At 38.4% G+C, this 27333-nt stretch overlaps 2 protein-coding genes across 3 annotated transcripts; one reads left to right on the top strand and one right to left on the bottom strand.

Annotated features, from left to right (window-relative positions):
* Positions 1–582: 582 nt before the first annotated feature.
* On the bottom strand, positions 583–24202 carry LOC5513793 (AP-1 complex subunit gamma-1). Of its 2 annotated transcripts, none has more exons than XM_032383335.2 (23): positions 24068–24202; positions 21524–21872; positions 20961–21017; positions 20686–20770; positions 20506–20602; positions 19596–19672; positions 19088–19183; positions 18203–18283; positions 17536–17634; positions 16904–16959; positions 16124–16237; positions 15512–15652; positions 15135–15189; positions 13086–13208; positions 12033–12119; positions 11422–11549; positions 10584–10688; positions 8436–8542; positions 6883–6917; positions 6026–6167; positions 5165–5466; positions 4221–4319; positions 583–1996 (listed from the first exon to the last, which is right to left on the bottom strand). In XM_032383335.2, exons 2-23 carry the CDS (start codon positions 21847–21849, stop codon positions 1901–1903), a joined length of 2508 nt encoding a protein of 835 aa, XP_032239226.2. In that variant the 5' UTR covers positions 21850–21872; positions 24068–24202; the 3' UTR covers positions 583–1900. The 2 variants fall into 2 exon arrangements, with proteins under 2 accessions (XP_032239226.2, XP_001634048.3); XM_001633998.3 differs by having other exon boundaries at positions 6883–6920.
* LOC125559122 lies at positions 24073–26880 on the top strand. The gene is made up of 3 exons (XM_048721106.1): positions 24073–24418; positions 24515–24631; positions 26312–26880. Exons 1-3 carry the CDS (start codon positions 24176–24178, stop codon positions 26393–26395), a joined length of 444 nt encoding a protein of 147 aa, XP_048577063.1. The 5' UTR covers positions 24073–24175; the 3' UTR covers positions 26396–26880.
* Positions 26881–27333: the final 453 nt, after the last annotated feature.

Here is a 27333-nt window from a genome sequence, read left to right on the forward strand (position 1 = left end):
TGCCCACCCCCTGCTATGGTCCTGGGGACTGAAAGGAGTAGGTATCTTAACTAAAGTTGGATTGTTAAGGGTTAAATAAGGTTGGAAAAGAAGACATGATAAAAAGGACAAGCTGTAGAATAACAAGGCGGTCTGCCCAAGCGGGGTCAAAACATGAAAAACAAAAATAACAAATTGGTATGGTTATGCCTCCGTGAAAACAGTAGTTTAAAACGTTTCGAGCGTTAGCACATCGTCAGAGCAAGAGTTAGAAGGCAGCCTTTGTACTTTTTTTGCCAATTACAAACCAAAGCTGGATTTGTTTTATGGAAAACTACATACAAGCTGTGGAATCGGGGAAATAAAGATGGACTTGTTGAATAGGTCGAGATTGCAGATATACTGGACTTCTTTTAGGACAATGTAGGGAATTTGGCTTGTTGTAGGGGAATGTAGAATATATTAGGTTACACTGGATGAAGGAATGTGTGTGAGCAATAAGATATCGATGGAAAGTCTACTGACATGCTAAAGTTCGCCTGTGAAAAGGTGTTCCCAAAGGGCGTTCCCCAGAGCGAGAAGTTAAATAAAACAGCAACAGTGTTTCTTTTTCTTTTGTTTTTATTGGACATTACTTTGTAAGATAGAGCTGTTGTAATAGCTCCCTATTCCTTCCACGTTTTAGTTTCTTTCGTACAGAGAAACTCACTAGATCTACTTACTCCAACGACAAAGAAAGGATTCAGATGAAACTGTGTACATCGAAGACAGTTTCATCGGAATCTTGGTGTTACGCCTTTTATCTATATAAAATCTTAACAAGTGCGTTCGTTGTTCCTGGCCATAGGGCTCGATGTCAACATTGTCGCTAGCTACCCGAGATCGAACGGAAATAACAAATTATGAAGAAATAATCAAACTGGCACGTTAGGGATGCCCTCCTTCCAACTGCTAACACAAGCAGGGGCTTAGCCAGGATTATTAATAGGCGGGGGCCCAAAAGTGACTTTCAAAGCATTTTTTCCTGTATTATAGATTATCTCATACATTTACTGTATTTTTGACTGCTAAAGAGGGGGGCCTGGGTCACCCCCTGGCTACGCCCCTGAAGTTACCACCGAAATGCGGGTAAGCATACAAAAATTGAACCCTGTAGATCACCTATCCAGAAGCTATATAGGCAAAATTTAATGTGAGCTTTTAATGGTAAATTGTACAATGCATGAGACCAAAATATGATTTTTACTTTTAAGCATAGTTACACCATAGACTAAGCATGACAAACCCTGAATATCCACCTGATGCCAGTCTTAATTCGCTATACTTTAATAGAACATTATCTTAGCAACGCCCTTTTTCGAAGGGTTGCTATTGCAACAATAGGCTCTGCCAAAACCCAACACCCTAAGATCCATGACCCAAGTGGTTCTGCTCTGTAAATAGGCCAACACTGGGCAGGTAAAGTATTGAGCCAAACAAGATAGAACTGTTTGCGCACCATGTTGCTGTGTCGCACAATGTAGCACTGACCTCCACAATGTCAGACATGTAAAGAATGTTACCCAGACGTTAAAATGCGTTTTTTTTCTTCCTATTTTTGCTTTGAATGTTCTCCCCATTCTGAAAAATATATCCTAGCAATATTTTACATTGATTCCAGATATGAGCTTTTCTGGGATCACACTGTATTATCAAGCCTCACCTTCACTGTGGCATAATGGGATTGGGTTAGCTACTGAAATGAATACCTGGTTTGTGTTCTTCAGTCTAAGATACCTTGCGTCTCGCAAGTGGGAAATCAGTAATGTTGTACAATGTTGAGACTGTTAGCAGGAGATTCACGCCGGTCTCATGACTCATTGACATTCTATACCATGATTTTGTTTAAAAATAGCCCCTAGCGATAGCCACATCAATTGCGCTAGACTCCGGGTGGGAAGCTGTTGATCTCCCCTTGCTCTTGCACGGCAGCACCATTCAGAGTGTATAGTAATTTGATACGCATGCGCAAAGGGTTCTGGAGAGACAAATAAAAACATTATAAGGGGTACCTGCTAGAAAATGTTATATAAGATGGCTTATGCGGTTTTCGGTATCGGCTGTCTTTTTTTCTGGGTAGAAAATTAAAATTGTCTCGCGAAAGTTCAAAATTTAAATTCGTTCTCTCGCAAACGTTCAGAATCTCTCATATAGGAAAACATTAAACTAAGGGCGCGTTTTTTTTTTTTTTTACTCGTGATTCCGGAATGAGAATGATTAGAATAAAAAAAAGGGCGCGTTCGTTTATCCCGCGTTCCTATTCCGGAATGGCTACCTGTAGCAGGAAGACTCTAATGCCATTCTGAACATTGCCTACCAACCATCCCCATTCCAGAATGAAAGGGAAAAAACGCGCCCTTGACATATAAACGTTCTCCTAAGGTTATCAATAAGGCAATAGCCTAAGTACAGGCGGCAGCATTAAAGCCTCCTTTAGGCGGCGGCCTTTTCTGTGCCACTACCGCCGACACTGTCTAGGACAAGAAGTGGATAAAATATTACACAGTGGATTTTAGGCGGAATAAAACCCTCATGTAGTCCAGGCGGGGGGTGATAGCTAGACTTGATTGGTGAAAAAGGCCGGCAGTGTGCCCGTGTTTTTTTTTTTTTATCGTAGGAACACGTGCCTTTAATTGAATTGAATTCAGAATTCAGAATAGCATCCTGTGAAAATGCGTTCTGTCTGATAAATTTCAGCCGTTTTTTCTGGGTATTTCTTGGTGTTACGGGAAGGTTTGTTTTTGGTGGCCAAGGCCTTTGTACCCTATTTCATTGTCTCGTTCTAAGGTCTTTGTTTTTTGGCTTTTCTTCCATTGTGTTTTTGGTGCTGGTGCTCCGTAACACCAAGAAACTACCCGTTTCCCGCCAAACCACGACGTGAAAACCCTAACTTTTACGGTAAATTAAGGACGCGAAGTGTGTACTGTAATCTCCTCTAACTACATTTGCTTTGTAGAAATGAACTTGATTTATTTGTATTTGTCTCTGTCTTTGGTGGCTAGCTTATTTTTTGCAATTCGCAGTTAGCCAAACGCTAACTAATTTTTTTTATCTCTTTGTATTAGCCGTCCCTTCGTCCTTGCTCAGGACGGTTGTCTGTTTATTTTTCTTTTCCATTTTTCTTCGCGGCAGGTTAACCCCTTATTACCCCCATTTCGTCTGCCAGGAGACGGATATGTTTGTTTATTATCTCATTTTTTTGTGTGGCAGGTTTATTTTTTGATACCATCAGCTGGGAAAACAAGAGATGTCTGACGTACCATAGTGCTTTCTGATGACTGCAGACGCACGAAAGACGATATATCGCTAAAGAGAATTTTCCAATCTATAAAATGTCTTTTTAGTAGTTGAGAAAATAGAAGACCACTAGGAAACACGGTAAAAACTGCACAAATTAGTAGACACGTACTGTTTCTAAACTATAGAAAGCACGTCTGTATAGCAAAAAGTCCGCCGTTATTGTATGGTATAACAATTTAGCTGCAAGCACAGTTTAACAGTCTCCGGATAATTAAACAGGAAGAAAATAAGAATTTGTGAAGCTGGAGAGAAAGGTTCGTCAAGACAAGCACGTTCCAGTGCAATTAGCAAATTTTCCAGACAGGTTTTGGGGCGATTAGTTGAGCAGTAGTCACAAACTGTAGGGGTATGTAGCAATGTCATCGCTTAGCGTAAAGTGCGTCTGTACTGAAGAAACAACATATAATTTTATAAAGACTAACTGGATGAGACATAAATCAGTAAAGTTAAAAGCTCTATGAGCAGAGTATGGGCAGTGTTTGTAAATGTTCTTTCCTAAAAAAAAAAAAAAGAAGCAAATAAATTGTTGGCAATTAGGCGGAAAAATGTAGTTACTTGGGCTAGCTCTTTTCATTAAACAGGGAGTTCTATTTAAAAACGCATAATTTGGATCATTAGTTAATTTTGTCACCAGCAAAAACATATTCAAACAAAGAAAATCGCCCACGCAAATACAAACAACGACAATACCGCTGATTACAGATAAACACAGGAGTATAATTATTTGCCTTGATAATGGAAACACCAAGATCAAAATTTCTTCCTTTTAGGTAAGAAAATATCCCCCATAGATGGTTCCTTTTTTTTCCGGTAAAATAGTATCGCCTTACCCGATGCGGACAGAGTGACATTAACTTGTTGTTTTTTTCCGTGACGGGACAGGTCACATAATATCAACTTACTTGTTGCGGATTGGCTATTCTAATCAGTTGCGTGACAGTGCCGCCATTGTTGGGGGGTAGGACGTTGCCAGACGGACTCTGTAGCTGTAGTTGTAATGTCTGGGACAGAAAAACAATTTTTTTTATTTTTATTACTTTTAAGTAATTATTAATGCAATTACTAGGCAAAATCCCATTGTACTGTGAAAATAAGCTTTATCATAGCTTTCCCATATATGTATGACCTTTTCGTACTAAACATGCAGGCAGAACTTATAGAAGAGAGTAAGGTTTAGAAGAAATTGCTTGAGATTTTTTGGACATGTCGGCGTTCATTGGCCGCCAGCTTAACAGGTTCTTGCACGGAACATTAATTAGGCTAAGTTCAAACGTCGTATTATCCATGAAGTATTCAATGCAAATGTATGGAAATGAATCGAGTCGATTGTTTCATCTTTATTTGCGTGCATTTGCATTGAATACGGCTCATGGAGAATACGACGTTTGAACTTAGCCTTATAGCCAAATTCGTTGTTGCGCGACCTCGGCGAATCCAGAATCCTTGTCTCTTTTAGTAATAGCTCTTAGTCCATCGACCGTCTAAACCAATCGATGGCTTTTAATGTTTTCACTCTCGTGTCATAAGCCATTTGACATCACCCAGCATAAGAATTTATTGCTCACGTTTCTTTTAAAGAATGTAGATCACCCACTCCTTTGTTGTTGTTTAACATTGAAAATGCAGCGGTTTATTCGCGAGCAAACTTCAAAATTTGAGAATGAAGTCTGATATGTTATTTACGACATTTGATTAAAAATATCTTGTAACTCGTTTCAATTAGCCGGTGGAAATGAATCTTTTTTGTGACTCGCCATTGAGCGGTAGCATAAAATGGCTGCGTGACTGGCGGTCTTTAACGCGCCCCTTGTGCAATTTGCAACAAAAGTATCGAACAACGCATTACCTTGGGTACAGCGGCTTGGAAGACAAACTCTTGCATGGCGATAGAGAGGTTGTTGGATGCGGTCATAGTGATATTCACCACATTCGAAGGGTTGTCCGGTATTTTCTCGAAGCTGAAAACGATCTTTAGTCCGCCTTTCTCGTACGCAGTGATCGATGGGATACCCCCTGGAGCTGCCACTGGGGCAGGCGGGGTAGTATCGTTCATTTGCATCATTGGCGTGGCGCCAGGCATGGGGCCAAGGGTAGCCCCGCCGTCGAGTAGGCTGGGCCCTAGTCCTGCAGGCGCCATGGGTGGGACTCCTTTATTAGAAAATAATAAAAATTATGATCATTGAAAATCAATTTATATGTACCTCCAAGTCGGATCGAACAAAATTTCCCTGGATTGCCTGTAATAAAGATATTTTTTCATTCTAAACATTTAATATCAACACTCCAGCCCTCATAATGGCGAATGTTGCTCATCAATCTACTGGAGTCAGCAACTTGTGTATCATTAATCATTGGGCAAAAATCCAAACACTCAGCGGTCTGAAAGGACGCTCCCAATGAGGGTCTAATGGAAAAAGGCCATAACGTGGCCAAAAATTGGCACTTGACACGTGACTCTTTAGTAAGACTTCTTCAGGGTAGACTTAAGGCGCCACGGATCTGACTATTTGGGAATGTTGACTGATGTGCAGAAGAACTTTTGTTTTTTGCGTAATTCTTCGCTACCAAGTCCAAAAACACTGGATCCTTGAACAAGACAATCCAACACATTTTTTTTCATTCCAGAAAATTTAAATATCCACCCCCTTAGTTTCTTCTGCCCGCAACTCTGTTTTCTCCGTTTTCCCGAAGATCTCAAAACTCTTACCACTTGGGCCGAAGTCCAGACCACCCAATAAGTCAAGCAATTCTCCTCCAGAAGATACCGCGGGCTTAGTCACTACGGCTGTAGTCTCTTGGTTGACTGGTATGATGTCGCCGCCGCCCAAAAGGTCAAGTAACGTGTCCGACTAGAAAAAAACATAATAGGTTAGACAAATAGACGTCTGGCCGAGGGGAGCCTCGGTACAGCATGCTCCAAGATCCAGCGTACTTTGCGGGCGTCACCCCCGCGTAAGCCATGCTAGCACAGCTCTTTCACGCCAATTGGATATCAACCATACCAAATAATATCAAAAGACCATTAAATTTACGGACAACATGAACGTCTACATTTTTTTTAAAGCGAAAGCATTTCCTGAATAGTGTCTATATGGGCGAGTTAATTTGGGCATTACCAAATTCTTATGAAGCACCGGACTTGTGCGGGGCCATAAAGTATTAAATAACTTTTATGTTTTTTCAGGAAAACGTGCACGCTCAGCCCTCATGATGGCAAATAATGCTCAGCGTACTACAAAATCAGCGGGACATACTTTTTATTACTATTAATGGACATACAGGAAGGATGTATTATAGAAACTTTTTGTGAAACGATATTCTTTTTAGGTAAGTGAGTTGATCAGTATAAGAGCCATCACGGTAACTCGGTAAAACGACTCCAAAAGAAGAACATTACAAGGAAATCAACATAATCCACGGTGCATTCAATAATTTAATTATAGAACTCTTACTATATTTTATCTATAGAACTCTTACTATATGGTTAGACTTGGCAACTGATCTACATTTTGATATAGCAAGAAATAAAGCTAAAAAAGGTATCGAACAAATGGGTGTACTTACCTCCTGTTTCTGAGGGACACTTTTTAGTTCTTTTTCTGCTAACAGGAGAAAGGACATACATTTTTTTACTAGATTACAAATAACAAGCCCCAACACGTCTCTGGAATGTGCAATGTTCTAGTCGAGAGTCGAGATTATTTCAGAATAGAAATTCGCATCAACCCAATTTGAGCTAGACCTTGGTTTTCCCTTTTATTTCAAAACCAACTTTGTAAACCCTCATATTGGCGAATGGTACTCAGCATACTACTAGAGTCAGCAAGAAATTACTTTAATTCATTAATCATTGGGCATACAAATGTCAAACGTACGTTATCTATTTTGACTAGTAAGTAAGAAGTGAACTCAAGGCATTTAGGTACCGTTACAGTACAAGGCACAGTTATCCATTGTCAAATTTGCATTTACCGTAATGATCCGAATAGGCGCCCGGCGCGCTAATTTAATTTTCGGGTCTTTAGGCGGGCGCTTATTGGAGAGGGGCGCTTATTTAATTTTGGTAAAAAATACCAGCTTCTGTATGGACTGAGAACAGAACTTGTGCTTATATGGATAACAAAAATTGAAGAAGTAATGAATAGGCCCGTGTTGTAATGTCAATGTCAATGCGAGCTAAATTAACAACGTTATTCAAGTGGTGCATTTTCTGAGATTTGTTTAGAGGGGATGGAAGGGGGGCGCTATTTGGAGTAGGGCGCTTATCCGAACCATTATGGTGCCTCCACAGGTAGCCCAGGCTCACGGCGAGTGAAGGTTTATTATTCTTTAGCAAATCCCTAACGGCTTTTTCGTCCGTCGCGCCGCTTGGTCAAACTGATGCGAAGCACCCTACCCCGGCTGGTAAAATTTGGCATAGCGTGTATTGTCTTTTTCTCCACGAACGGCCCATCGAGCGTCGCTATCACGAATATTTTCAAATTCAAAAGAATCAAAAGCTCAAACGGTAAAACGGGGACGAATAGACTATTAAAAGGTATGGTTGGAAAGATAAATATGTGTGCTATGATTCTGCGAGGTTTATTTTGCCGTGCGAGTCTGGATTTCGAAAGGATCGGTGGATTTGTTGAGCACTTTGGAATTTGGCGGTTGTCGGAGTTTGCAACCTTGTCTATTTTATATACAGAAGGCGACGGGAAAACTTCGCAGCGGCTAAAACAGCTTAAAATGGCAAATAATGGCGGGTTTGAGTAGCAGCAACGTCAAGCTACTGTTTTATTTCCAAATCAGTATACTTATTTCAACGAGATTTGTTCGCTCATACAAACTCTGTACGCTCATACAAACTCTGTAATAAACCTACACTAGCCGTAAGCCTGGGCTACCTGTGGTGCCTCTATAAAAAAGACTACTACCAAACTACCACTAATACCAAAATGAATTTCATCCAGTCAATTGTTTTCCTATTTGAATGCATTTGTTCTTAGGGGGAGGGAAATAATGTTATGGAAAGAAAAAAAAAAAGTAAAGAAGTCAGGTAGAAGTGGTATCAATTCTTTATAGGGAACCGCTAAGTCTAAGGTAAGCAGAGGCAATCTACAGAAGTAATAGTGTACCTGGTTTCTCCTCGATTTCTGGGGCAGCTAGGACCTCTCCGTTAGACATGGCATCACCATTCATCTTGTTCTGTTGTACAGCTGGCATCTTCTCCAGAAGCGCAGGTCTTAAAGAGGAAAACCCAAGTGATCACTTTAGTGTTCAACCAAAAACAACTAATAAAAAGTTATTATATAGATACTGCACTTAAATCACTGGCTTATACTATTTACTGCCCCCTTGGTAATCAACGGTTGGTTCATACTATGACGCAAGCACGACAGAAGAAATTGTGCTTTCCATAGGGAAGAAAGCATTAGCGCAAAACAATAACATTTTGATTCCCAGAATCAGAACGAAAGCTCAAGTGTAAAACAAGAAAATCTTGATTTTCATAAAAACTATGGCAAAAGTAGACAAAAAGATCTTGATTGTCATAAGAACGAAAGCACAAGCACAAAACAAGAAAATATTGATTATCATAAAAAAAGACGGCGTGAGCGAATGAGGTTAAAAACTGTTTTTCTTGAAATTCGATTCGCCCATTTGTGCTGGGTTTGTACCTGCAACTATGTTGATAGTAATAGAAGTGATACGTTTTCCTATAAGCCACAACATGGGTTGCATTGCTGGTCATTAACTTTCTCGACCAAGGTAGGAGTCTGACATACAGACAACTGTCCTTGTACGGGAATGTTGGTATGTTAAAATGTTTTAAGACGCAACAAAAACTATGTTGTCTTTAGCAAGATGATCCAACACTAAAGCCCCGTGCAAACTGCGCCTGCACATGCAAGCACTGCTGACGACTTTTCGCTTGACTGACTATAGGACAAAGGCAATGTCAAAATGGGAAATGGACTTTCTGACAATTCCTTTGTCTTGTGGTCAGCCGAGCAAGAATTCGCCAACGGTATCTCATTAGATCTATAACATGTTCCATTGATAACAATTTTATTTCAAAATATCATATGCTAACTTTGGCTACTTCCGGTGCTTTGACGGCAGCAACAAAATCTGATTTTGAAAAACAAAACTCACAACAAATAAGATACCTTTTTGAAGCGAGTTTATAGATCTACATGTATGCAAAATTTTACAAAAATCTGGCCAATGCTTGTCGTCAATCATTTAGAATTTTTGCCGTATTTTAGCACATTTTAGTTTCTCTGAACTACCGTAACGCCTCTAAAAGCCACAATGTCCCAATGTCCTCCCACTAGTCCCATAGTTATGTACAGGTTGGTTTTGGTAATGCCATAAAGTCATGTACTATACAGGTTGGTTTTGGTAATGCCATAAAGTTATGTACTATACAGGTTGGTTTTGGTAATGCCATAAAGTTATGTACTATACAGGTTGGTTTTGGTAATGCCATAAAGTTATGTACTATACAGGTTGGTTTTGGTTATGTAACAAAGTTATGTACTGTACAGGTTGGTTTTGGTAATGCCATAAAGTTATGTACTATACAGGTTGGTTTTGGTAATGCCATAAAGTTATGTACTATACAGGTTGGTTTTGGTAAAGCCATAAAGTTATGTACTATACAGGTTGGTTTTGGTTATGTAACAAAGTTATGTACTGTACAGGTTGGTTTTGGTAATGCCATAAAGTTATGTACTGTACAGGTTGGTTTTGGTAATGCCATAAAGTTATGTACTATACAGGTTGGTTTTGGTAATGCCATAAAGTTATGTACTATACAGGTTGGTTTTGGTAATGCCATAAAGTTATGTACTATACAGGTTGGTTTTGGTAATGTCATAAAGTTATGTACTATACAGGTTGGTTTTGGTAAGTTAACAAAGTTATGTACTATACAGGTTGGTTTTGGTAAGTTAACAAAGTTATGTACTATACAGGTTGGTTTTGGTAATGCCATAAAGTTATGTACTATACAGGTTGGTTTTGGTAAGTTAACAAAGTTATATACTATACAGGTTGGTTGTGATAATGTCACAAAGTACAGGTTGCTTTTGATAATGTCACAAAGTACAGGTTGCTTTTGATAATGCCATAAAGTTATGTACTATACAGATTGCTTTTGATAATGTCATAAAGTTATATACAGGTTGCTTTTGATAATGCCATAAAGTTATGAACAGGCTAGTTTTGATGCCCTAAGGTTAAGTACAGGTTAGTTTTGATAATGCCATAAAGATTACCTCATGTTGTCGTATTTCTTGAATAGTGTGATATACTCTACACCTCTCTGTTGTAGTTCCATGTCCATACTACAGCCAAACCTCTCCAACAGCGACTTGATACGCCTGGGGGAAACATTATGTGTTATGATACAACTTTTATTTCTTTCTAAAAGTTTTAACCGCTGAAAAAAAATTGTTCATAAAAACTTGTGGCAAGACTTGCAATATATGTGGTTAAGAGTCGTTGCCAGCCACAAACTTCTAATGTTTTATTCAATTAATTAATAACAGAAGAGAATGCTATAAAATTTCAAAACCATCTTTGAAGTTTTATACTTCTTTGACAAATTCAATAAAGATATATCACTTTCCTTCCCAAAATAGCCAATGGAAATGAAGGAATCAATATCAGTCCTTATTTTTTTATTTTTTTTTTACACAAGGGCATGATTTGCTGCACTATTTACACTATTCAAATGGCTACTAGTTCTTCTTTTAAACTTGTAATAAGTCGAAATAATCTGTTTCTCAGAGGCTTTCTTTTGTGAGACAGCCAAACAGAACCCCAGCCCAGGTTCCTTTAGGAATCACGGGTGGACCAGTGTGTTAACGCATCAGGGTATGGGGTTTCTCACCTCTGCTGAAACGGGTTCGATTCCCGGTTGAGACATGGAGAGTATCTTTCTGTTTCTCGGCCCTGAATTTGACTTGTTGCATGTATGTGAGCTTACCAGAAGATTGTGTTCCTCAGTTCCAGGATAAGACATTCTTAATACATTAGGATTAAAACATGGTTTGTATAAGCGCTATATAAATTATTTTTTTTTCTTTTTCCTGAGGATGATGTTAAACTTACTCTGTTGAAGTAGTGAACCTCGTACTGAGCTTCATGATGGCCGTCAGGGCGTAGTCCCTTGTCGTGCTGGTAGAGTGACTGCTGTACAGCACACACTCCAAAACATCCAAGACATCATTCTCGGTTATCTGGGGTAATACAACAACCAAACTAATATCAGCATCAGCACTCCTGATAAGCCAACGCATAAAGTGAAGTAGCAATGCAACAAGAGTATGAGATAAGGAGATATAATATTGCATTACATATATTACTGTAATTAATTAATATGATTAGTACTGAGTTCCTGAAAACAAACTATTTCTCTCAAAAATGTAACACAGGAATGCTATTGACACTGCAATTGTATAAACCTGTTTAAAATAACGTCATACTCGAGACCCTGTTACACACAGTTCTTTATTATCAAGAAATGAGCAAATGCATGTAATAACAAATGTATTCAGCTTCAGTAGATATTGTCTCCTTGACACAAGTACTCTACGACAATGGATTGTCAGAGTACAATCGTTTTGAAAATATATTATTCAAATCACAGGAAATATGTAGCTTTTTGTTTGCCACTGATGCAGAGACAACTTTCTTTTGTCTGGTTACACACATCCACATACCCCAAGAGGCTCGTCCTCTTCGATGTCCACTAGGAGTTTATCTCCATACTCTCCACAGCACCAGGAGCCGACCTGGACCAGGGATTGCTAAAAAACAATACATAAAACACATACTATAGCAAATACTGCACCTTGCGGTGAAAGACTAACAGCTTTACAGGATTTTGCCCTCATAATGGCGAATGTTGTTCATCAAGCCACTGAAGCAGTCAGTAACTAATGTAATTCAATAATCATTGGGCAAAGGAATTGATTATTAACATGTTTGAAGTAACATTGAATAGCCACTTTAATTAAGTAGTCCTGGCATTACTGGAGTATGTATATCCCCTTAACTCTTACAAAAGGTTGGTACCCATGAGAATTCAATATCACTGTAATTTGTGATATGGCAATCCGACAGGAAGCAAACATTGGAGCCAGATCTCATAACTAAAGAAATAGATCGATATTGTTTTGGAAAATGTAAAATACAACCTTTACGGCAAATTAGTTGAGTGTTTCAAGAAACTGAACAGGATCAAATCATATGTGGCGTGGCTTGGTGGCGTACATCATACTATATTAACCGGCATGACGGAAAAAACATGACTTGACGTTTCCAATAAGCTCATTTCACATCAAATAAGTCGGAAAATTCCCCAAATTACTTAGTGAGTAATATCAAACAAAATATCAAATGCGACTTTCTTTAAATTGATGCGACTTTTTGTAAAGTATCATTGAAATTTGAGGTTTTCGTTCCTGAGCACATACATAGCGCAAGGATGATCAAGAAAAAAAATTGTCTTAAATAGCCAAAATCAGGTATGTGCATTTCGGCCACTCATTTTTTGAGTTTTGAAAAGGGAAAATCAGTCCGAAATGCAAGGAACTCATCTCTTTCTCCATCTCTTCGAAGTGCGCATGTTCAGGGTTTTTCCGTCATGTCATATTAACCAAATATAAATAAAGTATGTTAATAAGAACATAATCTATATGACATAATTGAGCCTTGCATGATAGTTCTTAATTGCTCATTATTTGTACATATAAACCCTTGCCATGAGTTACCTGGCTAATGTCGTGTTGCATGGCTTTAAAGAGCTGCTGTACCCCATAAGCCTGGAGGTCGCTGGAGGTGGACACCAGGTGAATCAGGTGTGGCACAGTGTCATCTCGCACAAAGTTCCCAGCCTTCACAATCCCATATAAAAGTATTAAACATACATAACGTAGGCTAAGTTCAAATTTCGTATTATCCATGAGCAGTATTTAATGCAAATACGTGAAAATGAATCAAGTCAATCGTTTCATCTTCATTTACATGCATTTGCATTTAATACGGAAAACTAATTAAAATGGACAACATGATAGGATAATTTACAACAGTATATTGGCCATTCCTCTAAACTAACACCGAACATCTTGTGCCAGGAAAGTTTAAGGCCTCTTCACTTGGGCTGTGGTGCCATGTACTGTTTATTGTAATGATTCTGGATTTTCCAACACGTGCATGTTATTGTTATTACCATTACTATTACCATGACCATGACCATGGCCATATCGCCATCGCCATTGCCATTACCATTGCTATTATTATTTTTTTTTGCCCTCTCACATGAAATATTTGCTTGTCCCTTCTTTGAAAATGAATCTATGTACAGGTTCTTTGGAAAAAAAGTAAGAGCTACCCAAAATATTAGTTAAATGATATTTCCAATACAAGCCCTCATAATGGCGAATGTTTGCTCTTCAAACTTTTCTTGTCAGATAGAGCTTATTTTTCATTAATCATAGGGCAAATGAATGTCAGATTTATTTCCACTGGACATTTTTTCTACATGCAAAATGTGCATCTGCTTTTTTTAAAGTTCTTAAAACCTTTCACTTATATTAATCTAGCCAAAACAAAGCATAGATAAACTTTCAAATTCTGAAAAGGGAATTGAATTTGATTGAAATTTGAATTTTCAAAAGATCTTTGAAACTTTTCCTGGCCGCGCAAAAGGAGATTAAATCGAGTGAATAATTCCAAGTTTTGGCGGGAAAACCTGAAACAACGTATTTTCCTAAATCCTTTAAAATTCAGAGATAGCAATACCACAAAATATTGGTGAATTGTTTTTTATTGCAATGCTACCAAAAATGAAGCAAAGAATAATTTAAAGTTGAGAATTGTATGCGAAAAAAAATATTGTTTTGTTGTAGGTTTCAAAAATAGCGCACGCTTGTGAGAATGTCGCCATTTTTTATTGCAAATGCAGCGTGCGCACACAATGCAAAAACAATGCAAAGACTAAAAAGATCTGCTAAATTTTGCAGATTTGTTTCCTGAAGTGAAATAATCATTTGACCAGGTGGAGATATAATGACGACGGTAAAAGTTGTAACCACACAACGTTCTTCAGCAATAACTAAGAAGATATGAAGACGGGAACCGGTTTTGCGCGCATATGTTTTCTCATGTAATTTGGTTGACATCTCGATCTACGTCACAAATGACTGGACCCGGGCCTTTCAGTTGACTGCCTTTTTTCCGATAGTTGACCAAAATACCTCAATATTACAGATTTGAAAGATTCGCGTGAACGCGTGTTTTATAGGGTCCATAGGAACCACATACCATTTGGAAGATGAAAATATAAAGAATTGACAAAGTCTATCAACTCTGAAAGGTTATATGGACTTTAATGTAAAATGTGCACATCAAGATTTTGTAAAAACAAACAACTAAAAAAAATAACTTTTTCCCACTAAACAATACATAACGCAAACAAACACACACTGCACTGTTGAGAATTAAAGCTGCATTGTCACCAGTTTACTTCCGGGGGGCCGACGGAAACCTCAACCATAAGAGACAAAAGAATCTATTAGAATCCACGCTATTTAACAGGCCATCCCCTCTAAATTATCATCTTCGAAGAAATTTCCAATAGACACACTGCTTTTACAATTTTGAAATATTTTCGTTTTTTTCTTAAAAACTATAAGAGATTGTTACATACTGTAATCTACCGGAAGTGAACTGGTGACAATGCGGGTTTGAATGCAATGGATCATGTTAGACTGTATGTTGAATGTTACATATCAAAGACAAATTGCAACAATCATACTCACGGTGGTAAGGACTTTCATCATTGTATCAATGTGCCATCTCTTGCTTGGTGAATATCTGATCAAAATACAATAAAGAACTCAAGCTACTGTGTGCATATTTTGAAAATATTTTGTTGAATGTATCATATCTCTTTTTTTTCTTAATCCAAGCAAGAGTACAGTGACACACCAATTAGAAACAGCAACAAGGGTGCTTTTTTACCAAAATAGTAAGGTAAACAAGATTGTCACGAGTATCATTTTCTGTATTTGTTTATCCTAGAAAGAGTACAGTAAAACGGAGACAAGTATTTTAGATAACAAGCTCTCAACTGATGTGTTTAAATATTGTATTTCAATAAAATAGTTTTGTGTGATACAAGTTGATGAATCCTTACTTGTCAGCAACTTCAAATATATTGGATGTGACATAAGACTTGAACTCTTCGTCTGCTTTGTCTAAGAATGATATAAGCTCCTTCATCATCCCCCGGATGTTACTAGAGTTCACAAGTGCAAAAGACAACTCTATAGCCCTCCTGCAAAAGAGTGAACATTGCAATATTTAAAAGTGAGGAAAAGTCAATTATAATGTTACACAAGAAATCAAGGCTTTGCTTCTGGTAAGGGCAAGAAGGTAGAAAGCCCTCTTAATGGCAAATGTTGGCTCTTCAAACTTCTCTAGTCAGATAGAGCTATTATTTTCTTTCATTAATCACAGGGCACACAAAAGTAACACAAATAAGTTTTGATATTACACAATAAAATTGGGAAAACCAACACAGAAACTTTCACACAATGATGGCATGTTTAAACCATTTGCATTTTAATTTTTTGTGCAGCCAAAAAGTATTCTAATATTTTTGTGGGGGTTTTATTTGTCATGCTTTGTAGGTCAGTGTACTGCTTCAAATGTCAAAGACTTTAATCAATTGCTGTAAAAGGTGAAGCAATGCATAACACAGGTTTTGGTTTTCAAGATCACCGCTATTTGCTACTTCTGCACAAACCTTCTTATTGAGATGTCAGGGTCCTTCAAGCAGTCCAATATAGTACTACGATGGCGCTGGACTGCGTTGTAATCCGCCTGAACTGTCCGTAATAGTGTGTTTAGTGCAACATATCTGAAATTGCAATTAATAGAATTATATACAAGGTATAGTTTCCTAAAAGCTTAATATTAGATTCTGCTTGACTACATATTCGATTTAAAAACAACTTATTAAGCATCCTACTGTATGTACATCACTTACAACAATAAATAAAAGGTACAACTTTTGTTATGTACACCTCATTATTATGAAGAGAAAATTACATTCTGTTAGACTCTTGCTATAAGGTACCCTAATTTACAGTTCCTTTATGTGAGGGTGTTTGTTATAGCCAGAGTTGATAATATTAGCAACTGTGCCTCCCATAGCTTATCCAACAGGTGCTGGTTGCATAAAAAATGTAAAAGCCTAGCTAAGTTAGCCAAGCTGAAATAGCTTAACTTAGTTAGCCGAGCTGGAATAGCTGAGCTTAGTTGAGCCAAAAATGGAGAAGCTGAGCTTGCAAAGGGCTTTTCTAGGAGCTTTTCTGGGGGAGAAAGGGGGGGGGGTGGCTTTTCAAAAGTCTGTTTAACAGGCTATGCCTCCCACACAACAACAAGTGGAAGGTAATAAACAAGATCTAAAATAATGCCCTCATAATGGCGAATGTTGGCTCATCAACCCCTTTAGGTCAGATAGAGCTAATAAATGACATTAATCACAGGGCATGCCCAGCTGTTACAACACCCTTCCACAGACCTGATGTTCTTATCATTGTTCAACAAAAACCTGCCCAAGATATTGATGGCTAGGACCTGCAAATAGTGAAACAGCACGAGGATGAGCAATAATTCAATAGCATTTTATAAAATATAACATTTGTTTATATATATGATACATTTTTTACATATTTTTTTTTTAAGATTTTGATATTTTGTTTTGGATTTTAGATTACATCTAAATAGGTCATAAGCCATAAAAACAGATCATCCAGTTATCTGTGCAGTTGAAGACAACTAGTTTTTGCACAATATACATTTGCAAGTACTGCATTTTTTACACCAAAACTTTTTCAGTACTACAAAGAAATCTGTGTTATGTGTTGTAGCAATCCACAGAACTCCTTTGCCCTCATAATGGCGAATGTTGTTCATCAAGCCACTTTAGCAGTCAGTAACTAAGTGTAATTCAATAATCATTGGGCAAAGGAATCTATTTTTAACCTGAATAGTGTAGAAAACAAACTAGAACACATTCCTTATAATGCAAGTGTGAATTTGTGTATTACTTTTTCTTTAATTCTAGATGAATCTAGAACATTACTTTTCGTAATTCTGGGCGAGTCTAGAAAGTCTTAATGCAAAATATGATGAATGGAATAGTATACAGACCCGTAGACCACTTTCTGATTTTATATCCATGATAGTAAGCACAGTCTCGTAGAGAATAGCATTGCCAACATTTTTACTCGTTTCTGTGTTGGTGGCAACCTGAGATATGACAAAAACCACACACATTAGATCTTTCCTCTGGAAATTTGACCAAACAGAAAGGGAGAGGCGAAACCACAAGCTACTTCACACAAACAATATTCATTTTTTAATATGCTTCTAAAGACTAGCAGGGAAGCCCCAACCGTTTAAACCAAGAAAGAAGCTAATGTATTACACCCCCTCCCCTTTGAGTACCAGAAACACTCCCCTTTGAGTACCAGTTACCTTCCGCCTGCTCCCTCCCCCATAAATGTTGATGCCCTTCAGGAGAAGTCCTGTATCCGCCCATGATAAACACATTAACACATAATTAGAGGAAACAAGCTGATGTCAACTCCCAAGGGGGATGTTCAGTAATGTGTTACTAGCCTACTGCATGGCCCACATCATTTCGCTTAGTCTCTGATAATGTAAGTGTGGTGTGAAAAACATGTAAAGAAAAAGCTTCATCACAGTGTTGTCCAAGGCTGTTTCTGTACTGTACCCTAATAAGAAATACCCCTTACAGACACACATGCTTATTCAGGAACAGTAGTACAGTACAGACTTGGCTGCAATTTCTAACCTGAGCCAAGACATCATTCATCTGTTCACTAGTCTCCTCATCGTCTTTTCCAAGTATTCTCAGCAGCCGAATAATCTGGACCTTGAATAATTGATAGAGCAAAAATTAAAAATACTGTATAAATGCTTAAATATACATATTACAGGAGGGTAATAATTCAAAGCAGGGCTCTTATTGGAAGCTTGGTGCTAAAACAAGCATTTAGGGGAAATCCATACATTTCATTATGAAGAAGTACTCATTTTTACATTAACAACTGTCAAACAGTTTCAGTATTAATAAAATGAAGGGAATAGTAAGCTGGAGAATGTCTAAAAAAATTGAGAATACATTCTGTGTACAGTTGACCAACCGTTGTTGTCAACCAGGTTGGCGACTACGTGACAAGCCCCCATTTAAGCATGGGTAAAAAACACTGAAGCGCCAAGCTGTATATATTAGTCACCAAGTCTAAGCTTGAAGTTATGTGGTGGCTAATATATGCAGCTAGGCGCTTTAGTGGTATTTACCCATGCTTACATGCAGGCTTGTCACATACCATATTTACGATGACCCCCAAAATTGGGGTGCGTATTATACATTAAACTTCTTGTTTGAGAGGTAAAAAAAATACTTTTCAACATACATACATACTTCTCATCTAGGATTTTTATATATAGTTACTTTTTGATGTTTTTTTTTTTTTTAAATAAGTGCGTAAGTGTATATTACACATGAGTAAATACAGTAGTCACAAAGCCGGTTGATGATGATGATTTGTAAATCGACTGTAGCACTTGCTAGTATTCAATTTATTCTATACAATTTCTGTGCAGAACTTTATCTGGCACCAGGATTACATATATCAACACAGTATGTTTAATTAAAGGATAAACTGTATCTCACCTGCAGGAAGGGGTCACTAATCCCAGATACGTCATGCTCTGGCGAGTAGCCCGACATTATAAGATTTTTAAGTGTTTTCACTAATGTAGGTACATGCTGGAGAGGAAAAGCAGAATCAGTACAAGTGCAAAAATAAGAACCTTGAAAGAGTTTCAGATTTAAACAAGAATTTATCTAAACTGAGGGTGACTTTCAGGCTATTTGAGAACAGACCTGCTGAATGTACACTGGTATAGTCTAAGCTCTTGTAAGCCCCAACCCTTAGCTGGTCACACTTAGTAGGTGGTTGCTCACGAGAGCTTAGGATTACAGAATTTGTAGGTAAATTGGGGACTTGCGTCTAAGGTGACTTTTTGGGTGGCAAATTAGCCACGCTCAGGCTTTTAGCGGCAAAATAACAGCAACAAAAAGCAACTTAAGTTTATTTGATTTCTTAGCACAAGTTCCCTATTCAATCAGTGATTGTGTTTGTTATCAGAGATGATCGCTTCAACAGTAATTAACTCACTCTTTTGAAGTGTTGTAGAGTTTCAGTGTTGAGTTTACACATAACTGTTACCAAGGTGATGCCTGTGAGCAGTACACCTGAAAATGCACAAGACCATGTTAAGGTATACCTTTGTTGCCATTAGGACTGGCATTAACGGTAGCCCACTAAGCTTTTTATCTGTTACTCAACCACTTTATTAAGATGGAAATAATGTGCCTCATCCCTGATGAATGGGCTCAGTGAGCAGGATTAAAAATAATGTGTTTAGATCTGCTAGGTTTTGCCGGCTTTGTGGATTCTGGTGGGGTGAAAAGCCTGCATACTGAAAATATGAGAAGGGAATACAGAAAAACAGAGCCAGCAAAGACAAGAAAACAGCCGACTATCACCCCTGTTTTGAACCCTGGTGAGGATAAGCGCAAGTTGCTTTGTACACAAATATTTAATACATGTTTGGAGCTACCCCAGAACAGAAGCTGCTCTCAATGAAAAAACCCAGGCTCGTACCCAGGGGGTGCAGGGGGTGCGAACACAACCCCCCCCCCCCCCTCCCCCACAACAGCAGACTGTCCACTTTCGGTTCTCAATAGACGTGCTTTTTGTAGACAAAACTAGATCACTCTGGTATGTAGTCAAATCCGACAAGAAATGTCCCGTGGAGATACTGCAAAGGCATAAAATATCCCTTTTTGTTTTTTCAGGGGTGGTCAGATTTTTATCAGAGAACCCACTCTCCCTTGCACCCCCGGAAAATTTAGCTCCACTTTTTCGGAATTCACACCCCCTCAAGAAAAATTCTGGGAACGGCCCTGAAACGAATGCTGTAAGTTCAGTAATTTCCACAAAGTATTTGTTTAGATAATACCTTATCACCCAAACACCCTTCTTTAAAAACCACCCCACCTCCCATCCATTAAAAATCACTTACCATGATTTCTTTCACTAATCAGAGATCTTGTTGAAGGAACAAAGATCTCCATCAATTCTGGAACTTTCCTAATAATTCTAGTAGCACAAAGAGTGGCCTGTAGAGAATATACAAGATTTAAAATTCCATCATACTACATCTAAAAATATATATATAATTAACCAACAGCAGTTGACAAACCTTTTTTCTTAAATATGAATTTGAGGACTTGATAAGTTTTTCTATTTCACCAGCAAGATCTCGACTCATCTCTTGTGAACAAATACTAAAGGGAAACAAAATAAGATAATTGTAATTCTATAAATCGTTTAAGATCAATAATCAGTTGAACAACAAACAGTACAATTACGAACAGAAAAGAAAAATTTGAAAATTTGAAGCAAGCAAGCCACAGAAAGAATGTGAACATTTGATACCTTGCATTAGAGCATTAGAATTAGTTCTTTATACTATACCTTCCAAGAGCACACATTGCAAGTCCGACAACAAATTGGTTACTGTGGTTCATGTCACTAAAAAGAAACCAGAGCATACAGTATAAACATTACCATGACCAGGGACAGCTTGTTGTTGATGTAGATTAAATATAGCATGTGTACCAAAGCCATAGAATAAACAGGTTCTCCCAAAGAACGAAATAGAAGGGTAATTCAAACTACAGTAACTTTCCCTCCCCATTCTTAATAGCCACCTCTGTTCCATTCAAGCTTCTACCTAACCATCTAGTTTCTGGTGCATATCTATTCAGGGCTTTCATATACTTTCAGAGTAGGGGGTGGAGGGTAACACTGTGACAGCAGTAAAAAAAAACAATGTGCAATACATTAAGGTGTAATGTTTCAAGTATAGTCGATCTATTTCCTATTGAAAAAAAGGAGGGGCTCCTTACAGCCATAACAAGAAAACATGTATGGCTTGTTTAGCAACATCCCAGCATTGGAAGTTACAGTGCTAAAATTGAGTGCAAACAATGGTAAACTTTCAGGTCAGCATACACATTTGTGAGTTACTGGCTTACTTTTTCATGGAATTAGTGACCAGCAGATGGACATCTTGCCTCTCATCCAACAGCATCATTGCACCAAGATAGCCAATCCTCTTGTCGGTGAACTTGGGTGACGCGATAAGCTTCAAGCATTCCAACTGACCAAAATGTGCAGGGTAACCCAGCATGTGGACGTAAAGCAGCTTAGCGACACTGCGGCAGCGGAAATCATTATCTTCTTCTCTGAAGGAGTCCCTGATGGCAGCACACTCCTTGGAGATGACAGCCCGCTCATCGGCAGCCGTGCGTGCGGCCCTTATGGTACGAATCAAGTCCCTAAGCTTGGATGGAGCTGGCATGATGATCTAGGCCTGCGGCACCCCTACACGTAGGTAAAACATTAGCAAGACAACCTAGGCTATTTATCTGTATATCATTATCTGATTTTACATATACAGCAGGTCCTTGTCCAAGAGAAAATTTATGTGCAGTCTTCTAAAATGTGGAAATCTTCTAGCTTATTCGCATAAGAAATCACACTACACATGAAGGGTAAGTTTATTTTTGAAGTTTTAACTACTTAACATGGTTTGAAAGCACGCTCTCTATCTGATATCAAAGATAAATTTGCCAATTTTTGAGACTTCTTTTCTCCATGGACATTTTTACTGATCAGAACACAGGAAGCACTCATTTAATGTTTTAATGATTTTGCTCAGTTACAAAGGCATACCAGTTTGTTTATAATGTTTATCAAGATGTTAATGGCAGAAATAGGGGAACTACTTTGGATAGCGTGTACATTTGCCCACCATAATGGAAATCAATAATTATTTTGAGATTATTACATACTGTTTACACATTATACAGTGGAAGCTGGATTTTACAATAACCTCGATTTTACGATGACGTTCCTTCCTCCCGGAGGAAATACAGTGAAATGCATAAGAAATTACCTCCATCTTACGATATTGGATGCAATGATATTCTCGATTTTACGATACATATCTGTTCTTCAAAGCATAATTTTGACCTCGATACAAGAATGTTACAGATTATGTCTATAAACAAAGAGAGAAAAACTCAAGATACCACACACGTACAGTTCAGTTCATCGATTTTTTGACTTCACAGATCTTATTAAATGCAAATTTACAGTCTTCCATTAAGTAACTGTACAGTCTCGCATAGAGTACAGTTACAATATTATTATTTTTTAAAGTTGATAATTAACCGGACCTCGCTACAAGGATATTTTCATTGAATGTTCTTGATATTGTAAAACTGAGGACCTCTTTGCAACAATACCTCAATTTTACGATACATTTTCTCTCTCCGAGGCATATCGTAAAATCCAGGTTCCACTGTAGGAATAACCATCATTTTAACCATAACCCAATAAAGGTGGACCACATAAAAATGATGTAAGCATGGTTAGTATAATTATATTTGACAATCTCTTAGTAGAAGAGAATCCAATAAACAAAACTACTGAAGTGACCAAAGACTGTTCCTAATTTGTAAGTGATCTTTTAGGTTAGACAAAGCCAGGGAAAAATAAATGTAAAGTTCTGGTGTGCCTAAAATAGCCTGATTTTGTATTTAGCGAAAGAGATATTAAGGTGGTTTTAAGCACAATAATATTCATATTTCTTTAGAGAAACAACCCAAAGTTGCAGTGAAACAAATAAAGAATATCTAAAACGGTGTTAAACTAGACAGGAAATGGAGTTTTGACAGTATAGACATAAATGTGCTATGACATTCTGAGAGTATAATAGAGACATCGAATACCCACCAAAATGTTGGGCAAGCAATTTAGAGTTAAACGTGTAGATGGTAATAGCAAACTGTGAAATGAACAATAACTCGAGATAGGTAGAATACGAATTTCGGGGGAAATAAAAGGATTTGAACGGCGAAACAAATTCTACTATTGTTTATAGTTCAGATAATCATTACTAGTAGAAATCCATACAGGCAATCAATTTGCGTAAAGAATCGATAAGTATCTATAAAAGACCGGTGTTTCAAAGTGCCTGGTACTAGATTTTCTGCATGTTTTGAATCGAAATCAAAAGCGACAGATTGATTCTCGCCAATGTACGCATGCCCTATACTTCCTAAAGAAGGAAATGGATGCAAAACCTCAGAGGACTTGGCTTAATGGTTTATTCGACTAGTTGCAAGCCTTCGAAATCCATTCATAAACGAAATAACTTGTACAAATTTGTAGTTACTTGAAGTTTTCGCCGAAAGTAAGATATTTGGGCAATAAGTGAAGACCGAGTAACATCTAATAAAATTCGCATTACTAAGAAAAAGAAGAAGCCTTATTGCAAGTACTAATTACCACTAAGAACCACGGTAAATCGATAGGACACGAAGAAAAACGTTGAACTAGTATTTGAAACTCCGAGACTGGTACACCCCCATCGAGAAAGGAATTAGTTTGGAGAGAACACGATTCGACTCGTTCATACAAAGCTCCCTACACTCAAAAGCAGTGCCTCCAATAAATAGTCACCGAATAAGGTGAACGAGATATTGCTCTAGCTCTAGTAAGGAATTTCTTACCTGAAATCGCCAAAATCAGGGGGAAAATTGGCCTTTGAGTCCAAGTTTCGCACGGTTCCCGAACAAGAACTAGAGTCGAACAGTGCGGCACAGGAAGCTTTACAGCGCATGCGCAAAAGCCTCAGCCTTTCCGATACCCCGGATGTGCAACGTTACCTTGTGAGCCTACGGATGGCAAAGACAGCGGTATCTGTATATGCCGGTAAAATGGCGCCCGGCAAGAAAACACGTGAGAAAGACAAGGATCGAAATAGCAAAACATTCGCTGTGACTGTGAGGAAGGGTGCTGGTAAAGGTAAAAAAGCCGGCTGTGTAAAGAAGTCCAAGGAAAAAATTATCCCGAAGAAGAAGGTTTGCATTTTTAGTAGTTTTATCTCTTGGAATCTAAAATTTGTTTAGATTCGAATTTTAATTTTAAGCTTATCATCTATTTCTCCATTTTTCCAGCTGAAGAACCAAACGGAGAAATGGATAGATAATGTTAATGACGACTTCAGCTCATTGCAGCCAGAATTGACTCTACCCAAAGAACAGCTTGATAAACAAGTCCCCAATAACACTCAGGTGAGAGCATAGCGTAAGAGAGACAAAGTAAAGGCCGAGTGAGGAACCGAGTCAGGAACCGAGTTATGCACTAGTCAATTGAACCTCCCCCCCCCCCCATGGTCCCGGGGAAGGGTGGGGGTTAGACCCTGTACAAAACCGAGAAAAGCCCCCACCCCCTCAGGACAAAACAGCAGTTTAATGCCCCTACCCCTTGGGATGCAAACTATAGCCAACTACCCGAGAACAAGTCATCTGTAATAAGCTTTTTTTATCTTTCAAAGCCAGTACACTTCAGCAAGTACATTTGTACCAATTACTATGAAGATAACAGTTACAAAAAAAGATGGAAAAATAAATCATCTTCTTCTGGCATTATTTTTTTAATATTCGTTTTTGCACGTGTCGCCGTGCAGCATGCCACACGCTAATACATGGAATTGCTTGCTACAGAAGAGTCTCAAGCCAGAAACTAACATGATACTTGTGACACTATTCACTTGTCCCAAACCCGCACGGTGGGGATAAGTCTTAGAGTAAAAAACTGTCAATTCCCCCACCCCCTCGGGACAGATTCTCATTTGAAAGTGCTCTAAACCCTCACCTCAACCCCACACTTCCCGGGACCATGGGGGTGGGGGTTTCAAATGACTAGTGCATTAGAAACCAAGTCAGGAACCGAGTCAGAAACCGAGCTTGGAATATCAATTAGTGCGTATGCCATTTTGACCTAATAATAATTGTTCAGCAGAGCTCCCACGAGGCCCCGAGTGGAGCACCATGCACATGTAATGGTAACCCACAGTTATTTTTGAACGTCTACATTTCTTAATTTTGTGAAAAGTCGAACGTCACCTAGGTCTAGGACAAACGCTGTTCTTTTCATGTGCCGTTCCAAATGCAAACTAACAAAGAAAAATTATAATGATTCATTTGCATTCATTTGCAACTATTTGGAATAGTACATAAAAATAATTGTGTCTAAATTAAGCATATGTCCGAATCTCCCCAACGAAACTATTTCATCCTCCAATTTAGTTTAATGAAGCCTTCAAGCTCAATTACCTTATATGAAAAATGAGATGTTCAAACAAGTATTCAAACTCTGCTGAACTCAATAGAAGCGTCCAGCATCACAACTGTAGTTTTTACAGTACACAGAAACCCAGTGGGGAGGGATTCCCATAAAAAAACAGACGGTGATCGTCGGCAAAATCAATATTAACCCTAAGTAATAGCATTTTAAGTGTGGTCAACAGCCATTCTTACCTCTAAGGATAGCACATTAGATGTATAGTAGTCCAAGCAATTTCTACCTCTAAGCACTAAAAACAAACACATTATAGTGTTTCTTAATTACTGTCCTTTAGACACTATCATCTTTTCTGACTACATTCATGTTTAGTTGTTATTAGGATGTGATGATCCACTAGTGTGATAGCAGAAGCAGAAAACTTTGAACACCATTTAAGGGATAGCAGTCACAGGCCTGTATCCAGGATTTTGAGTGTGGGGGAGGGGGGTTCGTTAGCAGAACATTTTTTTCTTAGGTCCTAGCTCACAGTGGTACTCCATATTCCTTCCTTAGAGCAGTCTTGTGAACACTCCACCCCCCCCCCCCCCCCCCCCCCCGGCTACCGGCCTCAGCTAGTAGTAGTTATACCCTAGCCTACAAAGGTTTCCAACTTTATCTTGTTACAGAAGCATTTACCTGAGAATCTGAAATCAGATGTAACTCAGGAAGGGATGTCAAATACAATTGAAGATATGGCAAGGCTGCTTTGACAACAAACTTCTAGTCAACATGACAGCAAAAAGACAGGAATATTGTGAGGAGCTGTGGCGTTATAATTCCAAAACCCCCAAGTAGAATTTCAAAAGAAGATGCTGACGGTGATAGCACAGAATATCCTTTCTCGAATAACCCCGAGTAAAATTTCAAAAGATGCTCAAGATTGTCAGATAACATAATGTCCCATCTCGAAAATTTAAAAAGGAGGTGAGCTTTATAATTGAAGAGCTGTAGTAGGCCTCAAATTATAAGGGGGAAACATGATACAGAAACTTTAAGAAAATATGGTGCGAATGCACTCATGCCCCTACTGGTCATTTATGACCTTTACCTCTTTTAGATATTGGGCGGCGGATGCCCCAGTGCCCTACACACTACTACAGCCCGAACTAATGTCTGTCACGGTGCATTTCTTTGCCAATTGTAATTTTCAAATAGAAATTGGGGGTCAGTGATTTTAACAAAGACCTGAACAGTTGTTGTTGTCGTCCATCCACCATCTCCAATGTACTTTTCTCTCACACATCACCTTAAGGGCTATACTGTAACCAGTACTGTATGTGGCAACTTGTCTTAGTATTAGGGACCTTACAGTCTACGGACTGAGTGTGAATTAATGAGTTTTCACACCCGGGCCATGCATTTAATGAGGTCTGGGCCACGAAGCGTAGCGAGAAATTCACTTAAATGATTATCAATCGTTTGGATAACGATATGATATTTTACATCGTGTTTAACTTATATCCTGGTGCAAGAATCATGTGAAAAAAGCGGCGCTTTTCTCGAGAAATTCACGCGACTAGCTAACAGAACAGCGGCATTACTAAAAAGCGGACCCGGCGGAACCAGTATATTTCGCTTAGTTATAGGGGTAGGAATGTCATACTAGGATCACCATTTATATCCTTTCTAATCTGAACAAAAATGATTG

This window comes from Nematostella vectensis, chromosome 13, assembly GCF_932526225.1.
Source record: "Nematostella vectensis chromosome 13, jaNemVect1.1, whole genome shotgun sequence".
NCBI lineage: Eukaryota > Metazoa > Cnidaria > Anthozoa > Actiniaria > Edwardsiidae > Nematostella > Nematostella vectensis.